The sequence below is a fragment of the Mixophyes fleayi genome, chromosome 2, assembly GCF_038048845.1.
Source record: "Mixophyes fleayi isolate aMixFle1 chromosome 2, aMixFle1.hap1, whole genome shotgun sequence".
Lineage (NCBI taxonomy): Eukaryota > Metazoa > Chordata > Amphibia > Anura > Limnodynastidae > Mixophyes > Mixophyes fleayi.
The window spans coordinates 151116542-151132828 of record NC_134403.1 but is presented as its reverse complement, the minus strand read 5'-3'; the positions used below and the strand labels follow the sequence as shown (position 1 = coordinate 151132828).

The window sequence follows — 16287 nt, the reverse complement described above, 5'->3', positions numbered from 1 at the left end:
TCCTCCTTCCAGACTCCCCTCTCACCACAACCTCTCAATCGTTGTTAACAACACTACCATCTCATCTGTCACCCAACTCCGTTGCCTGGGTGTCACCCTTGACTCCTCTCTCTCTTTTGCCCCCCACGCCCAATCCCTTGCTCAAGCCTGTCGCTTCCAACTGCGCAACATCGCCCACATCCAACCCTTCCTCTCACAAGACGCCACCAAAACCATCATCCATGCACTCATCATCTCCCGCCTGGACTACTGCAACCTCCTCCTCACTGGCCTCCCTCTCTCCCATCTCGCCCCGCTCCGATCTGTGCTCAATGCAGCTGCCAGACTTATCTTTCTCTCACGTCGCTCCTCCTCTGCCTCCCCTTTCTACCAGGCCTTACACTGGCTCCCTTTCCCTTACAGAATCCTCTTTAAACTCCTTACTACCACTTACAAAGCTCTCTCCCAGTCTACTGCCCCCTACATCTCTAACCTCCTTACCATTCATACTCCCGCTCGCTCCCTGCGCTCAGCAAACGACCGTCGCCTCTCCTCCACTCTCATTACCTCTTCCCACTCCCGAGTCCAAGACTTTTCCCGAGCTGCCCCCCTGCACTGGAATGTCCTCCCTCGCTCCATCCGTCTCGCTCCCAATCTGTGCTCCTTCAAACGGGCACTCAAAACTCACCTGTTCCTGAAAGCCTACCAACCATCCACTTAACCCCTCATCCACTCTGCTTGTTCTCCCTCCTCTCCCCTGGTCCCTTTTTCTCCATTGCATCACTGCCTCCCTTCGTGCCTGTTTTGTCCTCCCTCCCTTAGGATGTAAGCTCGTATGAGCAGGGCCCCTCTCCCCTCCTGTCCTCATACCGACTCTTCTGCTCCGCCCTCACTCCATATGTCTGCCCGGAGTTTCCGAAGCATTGGTACTTAGTGTTTATTGTTCTGTGATGTTTACCCTGTATGGTCTACTGTTCGTATTATGTAAGGCGCTGCGAAAACCCTGTGGCGCCCAACAAATAAATGATAATAATAATAATAATAATAATCTTTCTCTTACCTATCACACAGGTTATAGATTCACTGAATTGCACTCACACACACTTAGTTTCTGCCGCTGCCTATTGAATTAAGGCAATAGGACCACAATATACTGTCCCACACTGGCACACAATGCTTCTGGTTACAAACAGGTTAGTAATGCACACGCCAGCAATCCAAGGCTTCAACACTTAACACCTCAAGACTCTATTGCACAAATATATATGCTGGCCCACACAAGGCATGTTAGACAAATGCGTTAACACTTCATACAATAGCATTCAAAGGGTTAACATGGTCAAGCAAAACTCTTCATAAAGGCAAATGGATGTGTTAGAGTATCAAGGACAAAACATTATTACATTTTAGATTTAATATACAAAGGTACAGGGCATTGGGATATAGAAATACAACAATTTTACATACAAATAGTAAATGCATAACGTTATAATAACAAATAGGATTAAATTACTGAGAATAAATTTATGTATGATAATCTGTATGCCTGGGGCAGACAGAAGAGATGGACAGTCCTTCATTTATTGCTTTGAGACCTCAAGAGCTGACCCCCTGCCCCTTCACACACAGGCTTTTAAAGCAAACTCAGATGGCACAGCATTTAGAAGGGAAGTGCATACACAAATGTGGGGGAGGAAATGTTCCCTGCATGTCAACTATTTTTTTGCTGAAAAATATTTCAAAAGTTTTGACCTTTCTTAACATTTCTCAGGCATATTCCAGAGACAGAACGCCCCCTTCAATACACCAGATATAACCTCCTGCACATTTACATAATATAAATGATGAAATTACAACAATATCAAATATCATTCCAGAAGACATGACTACTGCAGTTTCCCTGTACAGTTGGTATCTGTAATTCACAACTATTGTGTGCTTTTTACCCCTGATTACAGAGTGGCACAAGGATTTCCCAAAATATGAAATATGAAGGCATGTTCTTTGAAGTTGATATATCTGTATACCTGTATAGATAGCCTTCATGTTTTGTATTTACCTACAAGGTTCTCACCTAAGGGGGTACTTTATTTTTACAATACCTATTAAAAGGAAATCTACTCTAAGTAGGAAATGGCATGCAGGATCAAGGCAATGCGTGGCTGTGATCTGCATATCTAAAATTAGCTTCCTGGCAGAATATCTGCTGAACCTTATTACCTTCCACTGGGCTAATTGACCAAATGTTTTTACCTGAGGTGAAGTCATGTACATTTCGATTTATCGATATAGTATTTTATTTGGGACCCTGACCTTTAATATTTTATTTGGAACCCTCATCTGACATTTGGGGACTTTAGATCCAAGTATGTATTTAATCAGACTCTGGAATAGATGAGTCACAAATTAGTATACATTGAATAAGCAACCTGTGGTCATGAAGATGTTATTTAATCTTGGCCTGTATATTTTCTGATCATTTTGTTTTATTCTTACAGGTCACAATTTAATTTTCAGCTCCACTAGCATAAAGAACATAGGAGCCAGAGCAGGCTGAGCCATGAAACCTAACCTAAAGCAATGGAAACAACTTATGCTGTTTGGAATTTGTGCTTGGGGCTTACTGTTCCTAGTGATCTTCATCTACTTCACAGACAGCAACTCAGTAGAACCAGTGCCAAGTTCATTCTCTTACATAGACGCTAAAAAACTCCTGCCTATTCAAGGAAAGCAGAGGGCCATCATGGGAGCACTTCAAGAACCATCATTATCCTATGCTATCGATGATAACAATCCTATTAATGAAGACATTTTAAACTCTTTTAAATTGGACCCAGGAAGCATTAAAACTATAGCGGAGGTGGAGAATTATTTTGAAAGTGAAGACGAGTTTATAATGTCAAAGAAAATCAAAGGTCGTGTGCACGGTTATGGAGATTCCAATCAGGTTCATTCACTTAACTCAATGGCTGGTGCGAGGTATCGGAAAAACTCACAACCTCGACACCGAAAAATACGAAGGAACATACATCGCAGGAAACGGCATATGTTTGATGAGCCTGACGACTGGAATGGATTTTCTTCAACCATGTCCAAATCTTTTCTACAGAAGCTGTGGAAAGGAAATGTCTCATCAAAGATGCTGACTCCTCGTCTGCAAAAAGCTAGGAGGGAGTATCTCAGAGCAAACAAGCTGGGCGTTAGCTTCTCAGGAAAACAGAATGCAAGGAAACTTAGTGCCCAGGAACTTCTGTGCATCCTGAAAAAGCGAGCTCATGTCAGAATGTTGGATGGCAAGGAAGCTCCATTCTCGAACTTGGGATGGGAAAAGTATTTTCCCCAAATACCACTGAATAAGCTATATGCACAAGGCTTTTCTACTTGTGCCGTTGTTTCTTCTGCTGGTGCAATATTGAACTCTTCCCTTGGAGACGAAATTGGTGAGTTTTAGTTTTAGTTTTTAATTTGTGATGATTTATGATGTACACGTCTCACATACATATTTTTACATTAATAGAATGTATTTTGTGTAGGTTCTGACAGGCTATTAGAGTTACTAGGGAGATCCACAATAAACAAGACAAAGTCAACCTCATCCACCACTAAGAAATGCTGTGGCACCAGCCTTTCCACTACATATTGAGATGTAACAAGTTTCAAGCGCCCATTGAAATATTTTCTTGCTGCCATTACTTGTGGGAAATGTTTCTCTCAAGGCTCTAAAGCTATAGTAATTGTTGCTTAAAACAAGAGTAGCATACACCAATAGTTACAGTATACCAGTATTGCGCAACATGTGAACCTGGTCTCAAGTGGAGCACTAGAATCTGTTTTGGGCACCCCTGATTTCATATGTTGTATTTCTTTTGCAAATAGCCCTATATCTTTTGGGCCGCCAACACAATTCCATACTCATACATAGAATACACATAGCAAAATAAAATATATAGGTCGAAACATGATTCTTCTCACATTGATCACCATTAATATTTACTGTGTTCTCTGCTGGGTAGTCACTTCATTCATCATTTTCTGTGTTCTCTGCTGGATAGTCCTTTCTCTCATAAACAGTATACAACACATACTTTTATTAATCATAATAATGGAGTTAAGGGCTGGCACCATTAAAGTGCCTTGTTGTATCTGTTGTCTTGCTAAGTTTTCACAGGTCTAAAAATGATTTGTAGATCAATTAATATCCTGTGTAAATATGTGCAATAGCAGTGACTCTCTGTGGCCAAGACTCTTAATTGCCTATCCTGTTTATGCTGCTCAGTGTAACAGCACACAGAAGGGCAGCATAAACTGTAAATATGAAATTAGACAGTACTTAATGCTTTGTTGTACTGAGGATATGAAAACCTTGTAAAATTAAATATCAATTCCTTGACCTTTTTAGTGCTTTCCAGAAGCTAACTAGACAGAGGAGTTATAAGGGAAATTGCTTACACAGCTGCGGAAAGTCCCTATCATGAAATTAGCTTCTGCAAGAATAGCTTCAGGGGCTGCTCTCCAGGGGAAAGCTCCTCAATATACTCTATGTTATAGGCCAAAAAAATAATATGCTTTCTGTTTATGTTTTTTTTGTCTTCTTGAAAGTGAGAATTTTTTTTATTGTGTGGATGAAAAAGTGTCATTTTTTTTTTACATTTCTTTTTCTTCATCAGTCTTTTCATTGAATTTTGTTTTTTTGCTTAATAAAAGAGTTGAAAAAGGACTCAATATTTGCAACACTACAAAAATAATAGCTGGAAGCAACTGGAATATATTCCAGTGTCCTAAAATAATTGTTGGAGTCATCACGTAAAAAGCCCTTTTAAGCGCTTAGAGGTTGGCTGCAGTAGATCTGTATTTTAGGATCCTAGCAAATATTAATCTGAATCAGGACCCCAGTGTGCATATTAAAATTAAGCAGAAAGGGACTAAATAGTACAATCTTATCTTCATTCTGATAACCACTAACAGCCCTATACCTCCCAACCACCCTGATTAAGGCGGGACAGTCCCGATTTCATGGCTGTGTCACACCTGCTTTGTCCCCGATCGGTGGGAAATAAGGGAAGTATTGTCTGTTCACAGCTGCTCTCACAGCGGTGAACAAGTACCAAGGAGAGGAAAGAATAGGGCAGCCAGCCTAGCGCTTTAAAAGCACTAGACATGCCCCCCTGGGCTATGGCTATGCCCCCATGTTAATGTGGCTATTCCCCTATCGTACAGTAGCCACACACCCTGTCCCTCTACCCAAATGTTGGTATGCAGCCCTGACTCGGGATGGGAGAGTTCAGGTTTCTAAGGCCGATATGGTGCTGGAAATTTTCACTCTGTTGGCTCAGGAGAGGTTTTGTTGTATGGTCATGGCTTGGACGGCTAATGGGCTTTACCGAAAACGGTCCAATATCCAATTAGAAAATATTGGGTTGTACAGTATGTCTATGTCCACAAAAATCGCACAGAAACTGGGTTACCCAATACACATTCTGGCTAACAATCCTGATGACTTTGCTTGACCTGAATCCTGGATTTGTTGCATCCCTACTTACAGATGAAATAGTAGCAATTGGGACAGATATTAGAGCTGCAAATTAGTTATTTCTATACTGTATGAATACCAGAATATCTTGCTTTTCCAAAGGTTGTACCTCCATATCCAAAAATTGTTTCTGTGATGTACAAGTATATATGTCCTAGCATCTAAAAAAAACAATTGAAGATCTTTCCTTAGCATGTTAGCTTTGAAACGCATGTATTATTTAGATATTGAACCTTTATTTTCATTCCCAAATACTGATTTGTACAAAATATATATATAAAACAGAGAAAACAATAACTACATTACTAAACAAATAACAAACAATGGGTATATATATATATATATATATATATATATATATATATATATATTGTGGTTTATGACTGTGATTTGTTTAGTAATGTAGTTTATATTTTCTCTGTTTTATATGGTTATTGTGTATGTCACCTTGCGGCACTGCAAGTGAATGTGTTTCTTCCATCCCACCAAGCCCACATACAGAAAAAATGGAAGAGAAAATGAAAAAAACCCTGCCCTGACCACGTAATCTCATGCCACGTAATGGCGTTTATATTTTACAAGTTAAATGACGGCAAGAAATAAGAATAAGCTCATGGGACCACAGTTATAAGAATTAATATTTGTTTCATCCAAGTTACCGACATCACGAATGGTGTGGCATTTTGTTCGCTGATGCTGTAGGCGTTGACGTAATATTACCTCTGTCCCGTGCGCAAATAATATTTGTTTACATAAGAGAATATATATGTGACTTTTCTAATATTATTTTAAGTGGGGCAGTGTTATGGCAGATTCTTATGACTTTTTTCCCCTCTATGGTCAGGCTTGCAAACATGTCTTCTTATTGTATAGGCAGCTACTTCCATGATCAACTTGGAGAGCATTGATGTATGTAGCATAAAATGTGATAATACTTCCTTAACAGTGTTTTTACAAACTGGTGGTGTTAAATAGCAACCACTTGATTTATACAGTTTGGTTGGGAAAGCTCTGAATAGGAAATTATCTAAACAAATGTTGTCAGAACCAGTGTTTGGCATTTGATGCTATTTGTGTGTACCAAGTTTCAGGGCTCTTTCACACTTATGCTGCAGAAATATGGGGAAAAAAGCGTGAATACTAATGTGTGTTTTAGTGATGTATTTTACGCGTTTTTAATGCCCTTCATACACTGCGCATTTACCAGGCTCTGGCTGGCAAAGTTTAGCCCAGGGGGCGCACAGGCGCCGCATCACATGACACACGATGCAGCCGTGTCATTGATGATAAGGCTGCATCGCGTGTCATGTGATGCGGCCGCCTGTGCGCTGACGCGGCCGCATCGCCTGTTTTGTGATGCGACCACTTGTAATATTAATGAGATATAGTAATCAACGAGGGGGGCGGCTGGCCCAAACAGCTGTCAGACGGAGCGGCCCGGGGGGGCGGTGCCCCCCTGCTCCCTGGCCCAGCCCGCCCCTGGCATTTACCAATCTATTGTACGGCTAGTGCATGTTAACACATGAGAAGTTGTTAACAAATTTCAAATTTTTCAATTGTAAGCATAAGGTTAAAATTTTAAATGCAATTATGGGAATGACACAGTTGACCGTTGCTTTTCACGCGTTTATTAACGTTAAAATGTCAAAAAAAAAAGTGTAATGGTGTCAACAAGACCTTAATGTAAGAGGAAAGCTTTGTTTATAAAGTATAAAGCTTACCCCATGTAACTTGAACTTTTGCATATCAAAAATATACATGGATATAAACACATAAAACACAATGATCATTTGATACATTTTACAATCTGGTATTTTCTTCAGTGTCAAGGGTTTTTTAAAAGTAAATTGCTTATCATTTCTGTCTCGTAGCTAATAACAGTAAACTCTTATTTCAATATTCTCTGTGTCTCCAATGAGCACTTATTCCCTGCATGTATCCTGCATCAGAGTGACAGCTGTGTTATAGGCCTGTTGTGAAACTTGGCAGCACCTACTTTTCTGCATTAGCACATCTTCACTTAAAGACACTGTCATTTACCAGGAGTAAAACCTGACAGTAGTAATTTCTCTGCCTTTTGATTGTCTCCAATTGTTTTCGTAACATCTGAAATCCTTCACTAGATGAGCAGCGAGTAATCATCCCATCACTGCTGCTTCCTGGACGTGCACTCTCCTATCTATTTTCTTTGCTGTTTCACACAAACGAGTCAAATTTAAATATCTGTGACAGTTTAGAACAGGGAACTGAAAAGGATTCTCAGAACAAGTTAAAGGTTTTAGAAAAGCAGATATCACATGAGGGTTTTCATTGATGCATTACAATTATTACAAATGGCACACCTCAATAATTGCACCAATATTAAACGGAGGCAGTTAAACTAATTAATCCAAGATGGACAGTATGTCTTTGAAAAAGAATTGTGAAATGGACATTGCTTTCTATAGGTCTCTTTTTTATACATTATAGTAATGGTCAAGAGAGAAAGCTATGCAATTAGAAAAAATGTCAATGGGGCACGAATGCCAAAAGTACTCACCTGTTAAAAAGTTTATTTCAAAATTTAAGATGCTTTTAAAATAGCTTAGATTAGATATGTAGCAAGCATGAAATTAATTTGCTAGCCTCCAAGGTAGAGAGAGAGTTGTTTCATCAGTTAATTAATTTCAGTGGAATTCAAAATCAACTATACATTTCATTAACCCCTGTGAGTGTAATAACTGTTTAAACACAAAACACTATTCAAGTACATGGTTATTAAGATTAGTGGTTATTAAGAAAGCCAGCAGCGTCACAAGTAAGAAGCTGCCGGATGCTGCCCCCCCCATGTCAGCGGACAGCGCTCAATGTGGGGGGCCATGGGGCAACTAATCAAATAAGAACTGGTTCACTTGTTAGTTACCTGTGTGACCCTGTGTTTGTTACCATTCTATTCCTTTGGTATACTTACTTTTTATTCTTCTGTTTGGATATAGTACAGAAATGTCATGCTGTTATATGTGTTATCCAGTGTACACTGAATACAGTAGAGTTCTTGTTTCACAAGTGTGTCCATCTGTCCTCATTCATAAAGACCCTGACTTTACAGATTTGTATCCTAACAAAAGTCAAGAGATGTGAAAGGTTGATTAAGATCGACTTCGACCCAGATCTGTAAACCAAAACTTGGGCCAACACCACTTCCTGTGTCGAACCTACATTTAATATATAGGACAATTTTATGAATGGAGGGCCTGCCAATTAAAGTGGCATACTTATTTCTACCATATATAACAAGAGAAGCTGTGCTATGCTGTTGTCAACACATACAGCTTAATAATGACATGCAACAAACACAAAAAATAGCAATGTCTGCTTACTTGGAAGTTGGGTATACTCAGGCCTGCTGAGAGAGAGCCCAATAGTTTGTTATTGGTCTGCACAGCCATTCACTCCATTTTGTTTAATATCTGCAAAGGGGTCAGAGCTGTGGACCACCCTACTTCTGGAAGCCATGCTTGCCCACACTCCCAGAATCTTCATGAGACTCCTGAATTCCTGATAGGTCTCCCAGGTGAGCTGGCCAGTCTCCTGCATTCTGTCCACTTCCTAGTGAAGCGGGCAGGATGGGGCCCTGCATGACGCAATTCGCCTCATTTTGGCCCCACCTCCTGTGGTGAAATGACATGATTGGGGACTATAATTCGCACCTTCCAATCTCCTTATGCATTCGCAGTTCTCCTACCCTGGAATCCTGGTGAAAGAAAAAGGTGGCAAGTATGCCCTATCATAGTAAGTACAAAGGCAGTTAAACCACTCTGGCTTTTCTATTTTTATGTGTCAGAACATAACCCTTTTTTATTGATGTGTTTCATTATGGAATTTATAACATAGAAATGAAGGCAAAACACATCTAGATATAAACATTGCCTCATGCATGAAACTTGTTTGTATTGCAAGTAAACATATTTTAAGTAAGTTGAATCTGATGCCCGAGACTTTCCCCAGTTTCCTCCCACAGTCCATTCTAATAGGTTAATTGACTTCTGATTAAAATAGACCCTAGTGGGTCTGTTTGTGTGTTAAAGAATTTAGACTGTGAGCAACAATGGACAGGCACTGATGTGAATGATAAATATTCTCTGTACAGCACTATGCAATAAGGTGGCGCTATAAGTAAATTATTAGTTACTGAGAGTGTTATTTTTTAACCTGGGCATCATTACAGTTCTGGAGAAACAGGAATACAATAATGAGAAATTTATATTCTGATTTTTATATATGTATTTACTTTTCCCTTTGCATGTAAACAAGTGATGCCGCTGTTGCTTCTTTATTAGAAAATAAATAAATGTTATTCTATAGTATTCATACTTTCTGACCTACAGCAGTGTTCTGAACATCTCCTGTCATTTATTTGTTTTTCATATACAACAACAAGTTTAAAATGCTTGAATAATAGAAAACCTAAAACCCTTATACGGGTGGGAATGGTAGAATACTAGAGGCACATAATGCTATGAATGTCTCATCAGTACAAAATGAAGTTACCTACATACCCACCAGATTTGTCTAATAAGCAGTGACAGGCAAAGTGATTGCATTTATTTTCATGCATTGGCCTTTTTTTTATTTATTTATTGCTTTGAGGTAGATATGGCAGTGGGGTAGCAGAACCCCATCCTTCCGTGCCTTGTCAGTGGTTATTAGTGTCAAATCAGTTTTGTCAGCAATATTTTAACTGAAGCTGTATTGAACAAAATAAAATATCTAGCTTGTAAATTGAGGTATGCGAGTAGAGGAATAAGCTGTGGGAAACAGTGCTTTGAGCCTTGATTACTAGTGACACCTTCCAAATAATTTTGTGTGAACACATAGGCATATAGATGTAAATTTGTAGCTAGGAATAATGAATCGCCACAAATCTAGTCATATTTTACACATTCCAGAAATGTGTTAAAGGCACACTAACCTTTTACTCCCCCTTTAACTGTATTGTGCACAGGTAAATGCAGGGTCCTTATCGGACACCTTCCCCCCTTGTAGGTGTTGCCCCACCCCTTGCATCTTACCTTATGTGGGGTGTGGGTGGGGGCATATTCTGCTACTCTGTCAGACATCACAGGCCACACTGCCATCATATCGCTGACTTGGAGGAACAGCAGCCTGCAGCTTCTCAGGTAAGAAGCTTATGGCTGCTCATTCTCCATGCCAGAGGCTGGTGCTCAGCGTGGGGGCGCCACTGGGAAAATAAAACCAAAATTTTGGGTAGCCCCTATAACTTGCCACCCTAGCTGACCGGCTTGGTTCGCCTATCGGTAGCTGTAATGCTGGGTAATTGTGTATGAGTTCCATAAGGGTTATTTATAAACTGTAAAAAGATACATAAAAATGTGGCAGTGCTGCACAGATGCCAGACGCTTATATGGATGCAGACCCCCATTCTGCGTTCTGAAGTGTATCCGTTCAGATGATTTGCACAACATTTTGCAGAATACAATTCCAGCAATGAAATGCGCATGTTGGCACAAAACATCACTTCACAGTACTGCCTACATTCACATTTGGACAACTGAATTAATAGACGTTTTCTTTGTTTCTCTTAAAATAATCCTTTTATGTCTTAAATAAGTGATGCTTGTAGAGAAATATTGGGACTGCCTTAATTTCATGTGTACCATTTGTATATGTTAATGTTTTAATTACATTGGTTGTAATAAATTTAATTTTCTGTATAGAATGTGCCTAGGTGGAGTAAAACATGTCCCATTGAAAGTAATGCCAGGTGGCAGATGTTTTACACATCCAGAAAGGCTCCATTGTCAATTGTAATATTTCCTAAATGCACAGTCTCTACCTATTTATACATTAAAATATCTTGTTGGCCTAAATTAAACCCAGTTTTTGCATTTTGGCTGAGATTCTAGTGCTTTTTTTGCAGTTAATGTTCAGCATGGAACTTACAAATCTCCAATTGTTTGCTATTTGGAATAGTGTAGGAGGAACCTGTTAATTATGCACTTGCAGTAAATTATCCATTCCATTGTTTAGACATTATGTTAATAATGAATTAACAAGCAACTCCCCCTTTATTTTTTTTTGTAGGTGTAAAAATGGGTACACAACAAAAGATTTTAATTTAGATCTCTTGTTTATTATACATGGTATGGAAAGCTGTGAATTTTAAAAGATTTCAACTTTATTTCTTAATTATTCATTTTGAAATTTGTATGTGACAAAATTGAATATCTTTAAAGCAACTTTTAACTCGCCCACAAACACTCTCAGAGCAATGCAAGCAACGGACATTTTGTTAAAATGAAATGAATGGTTTAACTAACAGTTTCTCCATTAAGCACACCAGCAGCCAATATGAAATACACCCTATGGACAGAAATATTTGGCACTTGACCTTTACACCAACAGGGTCTGTAATGACATTGTATTCAAATACATATACTTTAATATGGAGTTGGTCCCCCTTTTGTAGTGATACCAGCTTCCACTCTTCTTGGAAGGCTTTCCACAAGATATTGGAGTGTTTCTGTGGGAATTTGTGCCCATTCGTTCTGTAGAGCATTTATGAGGTTGTCACTCACCGGACCGTGAGTGCCTCTGCGCTGGTGCGTGGTTCTCTAGCCTTCCTGCCGGCGCCTGTTCTGAACCGTGGCCGTCCGCCATCTTGATGCACTGCGCATGCACAGCATCCAAGAACTTATGACCTTTGCTTTTAATCTCATTGGTGGATCAGGCACCTCTCCCTATATAAGGCACCTGTGCTCATTACCTCGTTGCCTGATCTTGAGTCTCATTCCCTGTGAGTCTCTGAAGGTGTCTCTTGTGTCCTGCTAGTGTCTTCAGCTTCCTGCTGATTACCTGTGCTACTCATCGGTGGTTTCCATACCCGCTACTGATTCCTGTATCCTACTCGTGTCCTCAGCTGGCTTCTGGATTACCTGCTCTGCTCATCAGCGGTTCTCATACCCGCTACAGACTCCTGTATCCTGCTCGTGTCCTCAGCTGGCTTCTGATTACCTGCTCTGCTCACCTGCAGTTCCCATACCCGCTACAGCCGTTCAGCGTCCCTGCTGTGCCTGCATATTCTTGTGGACAAGCTTCTCTACTCATCAGCGGTATGCTTACTTGTTATTGACTATCAACTGTTACCTTGCATATCCGCTTAGGACAAGCCTCTCTACTCAGCAGCGGTATCCATACCCGCTATAGACTATTTGTTGTTACCCTGCATATCTGTTTGGAACAAGCTTCTCTACTCAGCGGTGATATGCATACTTGTGATTGACTATCAGTTATTATCCCGCATATCCGCTCTGTGCAAGCCTCTCTACTCAGCAGCGGTATACATACCGTTATAGACTATTAGCTGTAAACGCTGCATATCTGTTTGGAACAAGTTCCTCTGTGCTCTCAGTGTCTTCATACCGTTATTGACTCTTTGCATGCCTCCACTCATCCGCACCTGAACTACTCCTCACTTACTAGCAGTGGTACAACTTGCTGTACGCAGACCACTGACTTCCCCGCTACCTACCTGCACCTGGACAAGTCTTCTCACCATAGCAGTGGTACAACTTGCTGTACGCAGACCACTGACTTCCCCGCTACCTACCTGCACCTGGACAAGTCTTCTCACCATAGCAGTGGTACAACTTGCTGTACGCAGACCACTGACTTCCCCGTTACCTTCCTTTACCTGCTCACGTACACACTGGTCTCTGTGGTTCAAACCTGCCTTTTTCACTATAGATGCAAGTCGCTGACTCATCAACCAATATAGCTGCAAGTCACTGACTCATTTACCAGTATAGCTGCAAGTCACTGACTATCATCAATTCCATTTGCATCCTCTCTCCATCTGCTGTTACATACATTCCACTATTCACCCTGCTGCCAGAGGACCGCTGTGCAAACTCCGCCTCTCTGGTAAGCATAGTCATCTGGTGAAATCCTGGGCAAGACTCCTCGTGCCCGTGACAGTTAGATCAGGCCATGACAGACCCAGGATCGGAACCAACAGCTAAAGAGATGCTGCAGTACCTGGTTACTCGGATTGAACAACAAGATGTTCGACAGCAACAGTTGTTTCAATGTTGTCAGGCTTTAGCCGCCCGAGGAATCCCTGAGCAAAATGTAGCAGCTACTGTTGATCCTCCAGTACCTCCATCTTCTTCCCCAGTGCCATCCCAGGTGTCTACCGCTTCCGCGCTACACCTGCCTACTCCTTCTAAGTATGATGGAGACCCCAAAACCTGTAGGGGTTTTCTTAACCAATGTTCCATTCATTTCGAACTCCAACCTCATAACTTTTCTACTCATCGTTCCAAAGTGGCCTATCACATCTCTTTGTTTTCCGGACAGGCTCTCGCATGGGCCTCCCCTCTGTGGGAAAGAAATGACCCCTTATTGGAAGAAAGTGCCATGTTTATTTCTACGTTTCGAAGAATTTTTGACGAACCTGGTCGTGTTATCTCTGCAGCTTCCAGTATTCTCTGACTACGCCAAGAATCTCGGTCTATAGCTCAGTACGTCATACAATTTCGGATTCTTGCCTCTGAGCTTCAGTGGAACACTGAGGCGCTGATAGCCGCCTTCTGGCAGGGGCTTGCCGACAAGATTAAAGACGCACTGACCTCCCAAGAGTTACCTTCCTCCTTGGACGATTTGATTTCTCTATGCCATCGTGTAGACATGAGGTTTCGTAAGAGAGATTCCGAAAGAGTAACTTCCTCCAAAGCGCCTGTTCGCTCAGTATCCCAAGTTCGTCATCTTCCACCTCTAGTAGAACCCATGGAGGTAGGTCGCTATAAATTAACATCAGAAGAGAGAGACCGATGAGTGAAGAATAGACTCTGTATCTATTGCGCTGACTACTCACATGCTGAACTCATGCCCTAGAAGGTCGGGAAATGCCAGGCCCTAACCAGTTCTGGAGAGGTAAGGTTAGGGTCCCTGGAGTCCTCTCCACGTTCTACGGTTGCTAAAGTCTGTGCTTTTGATGTTACCGTTTCCTTTGCTACCAAATCATTTATGTCTCAAGCACTTCTAGATTCTGGAGCTGCTGGAAATTTTATCTCTAGTTCCCTAGTGAATCAATGGTCCCTACCAGTGATTTCTTTAAAAGCACCCATAGCTGTTACTGCTATCGATGGATCACGTATAATTAATGGACTCATTACTCAAAGTACGTCTCCATTGACTCTTCAAATTGGAGCCTTACACCAACAGAAATTTTTTTTACTGGTCCTTCCTGTTACCACCAGTCCCATCGTACTTGGCCTTCCATGGCTTCAACTTCATTCCCCTCAGATTGACTGGAACACTCCTCAAGTCACTTCCTGGGGTTCCGATTGTCGTCATAGATGTCTCTCTCAAGTTGTTCCACTCAAAATACATCAGTCTTCCATTTCACCTTGCCCGCCGGGCCTCCCTCCACAGTATGCTTCCTTCGCGGATGTATTCGATAAGGTTCTGAACGCCTTCCTCCCCATCGGGCGTGGGATTGTCCGATTGACTTGCAACCTGGCAAGAACCCTCCTAGGGGTCGTGTGTATCCACTCTCGCTACCAGAAACTCAATCAACATCTGAGTATATCAAGGAGAACCTCCAGCGAGGATTTATCCGACCTTCCACCTCTCCCGCTGGAGCGGGGTTCTTTTTTGTGAAGAAGAAGGATGGATCATTACGACCCTGTATAGATTATCGTGGACTCAATGCCATTACCATCAAAAATCAGTATCCTATTCCACTAATTACCGAGCTCTTTGATCGCATTAAGGGAGCCCGGATCTTCACCAAGCTTGATCTTCGAGGCGCTTATAACTTAAACCGGATCAAGTCTGGAGACGAATGGAAGACAGCTTTTAACACCAGGGATGGCCAATATGAATATCTAGTTATGCCCTTCGGGTTGTGTAACGCCCCCGCTGTCTTCCAGGGTTTCGTGAATAAGATCTTCCGGGACTTGTATGTCTGTGTCGTCGTCTACCTGGACGACATATTAATCTTTTCCCAGGATCTGCCCACTCATCACCAACATGTGGCAGAGGTCCTTTCCAGACTCTGAAGAAACTCTTTATTTTGCAAGCTAGAAAAATGTTCCTTTGAGTTATCCCAGATTCCATTCTTGGGATATATTGTGTCCGGAGTTGGTCTCAAGATGGATCCTGAAAAGGTGAACACTGTACTACGTTGGCCCCAGCCAACTACTCTCCGAGCAATCCAACGTTTTTTAGGTTTTGCAAACTACTACAGACGTTTCATTCAAGGTTTTTCTTCCATCGCCTCTCCAATAGTGGATCTGACCCGGAAGGGAGCTAACACTAAAAAATGGTCCTCCGAGGCCCTTCAAGCTTTCCAGTTCCTCAAGGAGTCCTTCTCTTCCACTCCTGTTCTTCGACAGCCTGACGTGACTCTTCCGTTCTTCCTAGAGGTAGACGCCTCTAATGTTGGCCTAGGGGCCATTCTATCCCAAAGATTGGAGCAACAAAAATTCCATCCTTGTGCCTTCTACTCTCGAGGTCTTCTACCTGCGGAGAGAATATACACTATCGGGGACAAGGAGTAGTTGGCCATAAAAGCAGCATTAGAGGAGTGGAGATATCTGCTGGAGGGAGCTCGTCATCCTGTAACTATTTCTACGGATCACAAAAACCTGTCATATTTACAGTCAGCCCAATGTTTGAATCCTCGTCAAGCAAGATGGTCTCTTTTCTTTTCCCATTTTGAGCTTATCATAACCTTCAAACCAGCTTCCAAGAATGGAAAAGCAGACGCCTTG

At 41.5% G+C, this 16287-nt stretch overlaps 1 protein-coding gene across 2 annotated transcripts in view; it reads left to right on the top strand.

Annotated features, from left to right (window-relative positions):
- The window catches only part of ST6GAL2 (ST6 beta-galactoside alpha-2,6-sialyltransferase 2), a 262639-nt gene that overhangs the window by 213170 nt on the left and 33182 nt on the right, over positions 1-16287 (top strand). Inside the window, exon 3 of one of the 2 annotated variants that reach the window (XM_075200246.1) lies at positions 2478-3419. The exons of the other annotated variant lie outside the window; for it this stretch is intronic. Coding sequence (XP_075056347.1) covers positions 2540-3419 — 880 coding nt within the window. The 5' untranslated portion in view covers positions 2478-2539. The remainder of the gene's footprint in view (positions 1-2477; positions 3420-16287) is intronic. 2 annotated transcript variants of the gene reach the window in all.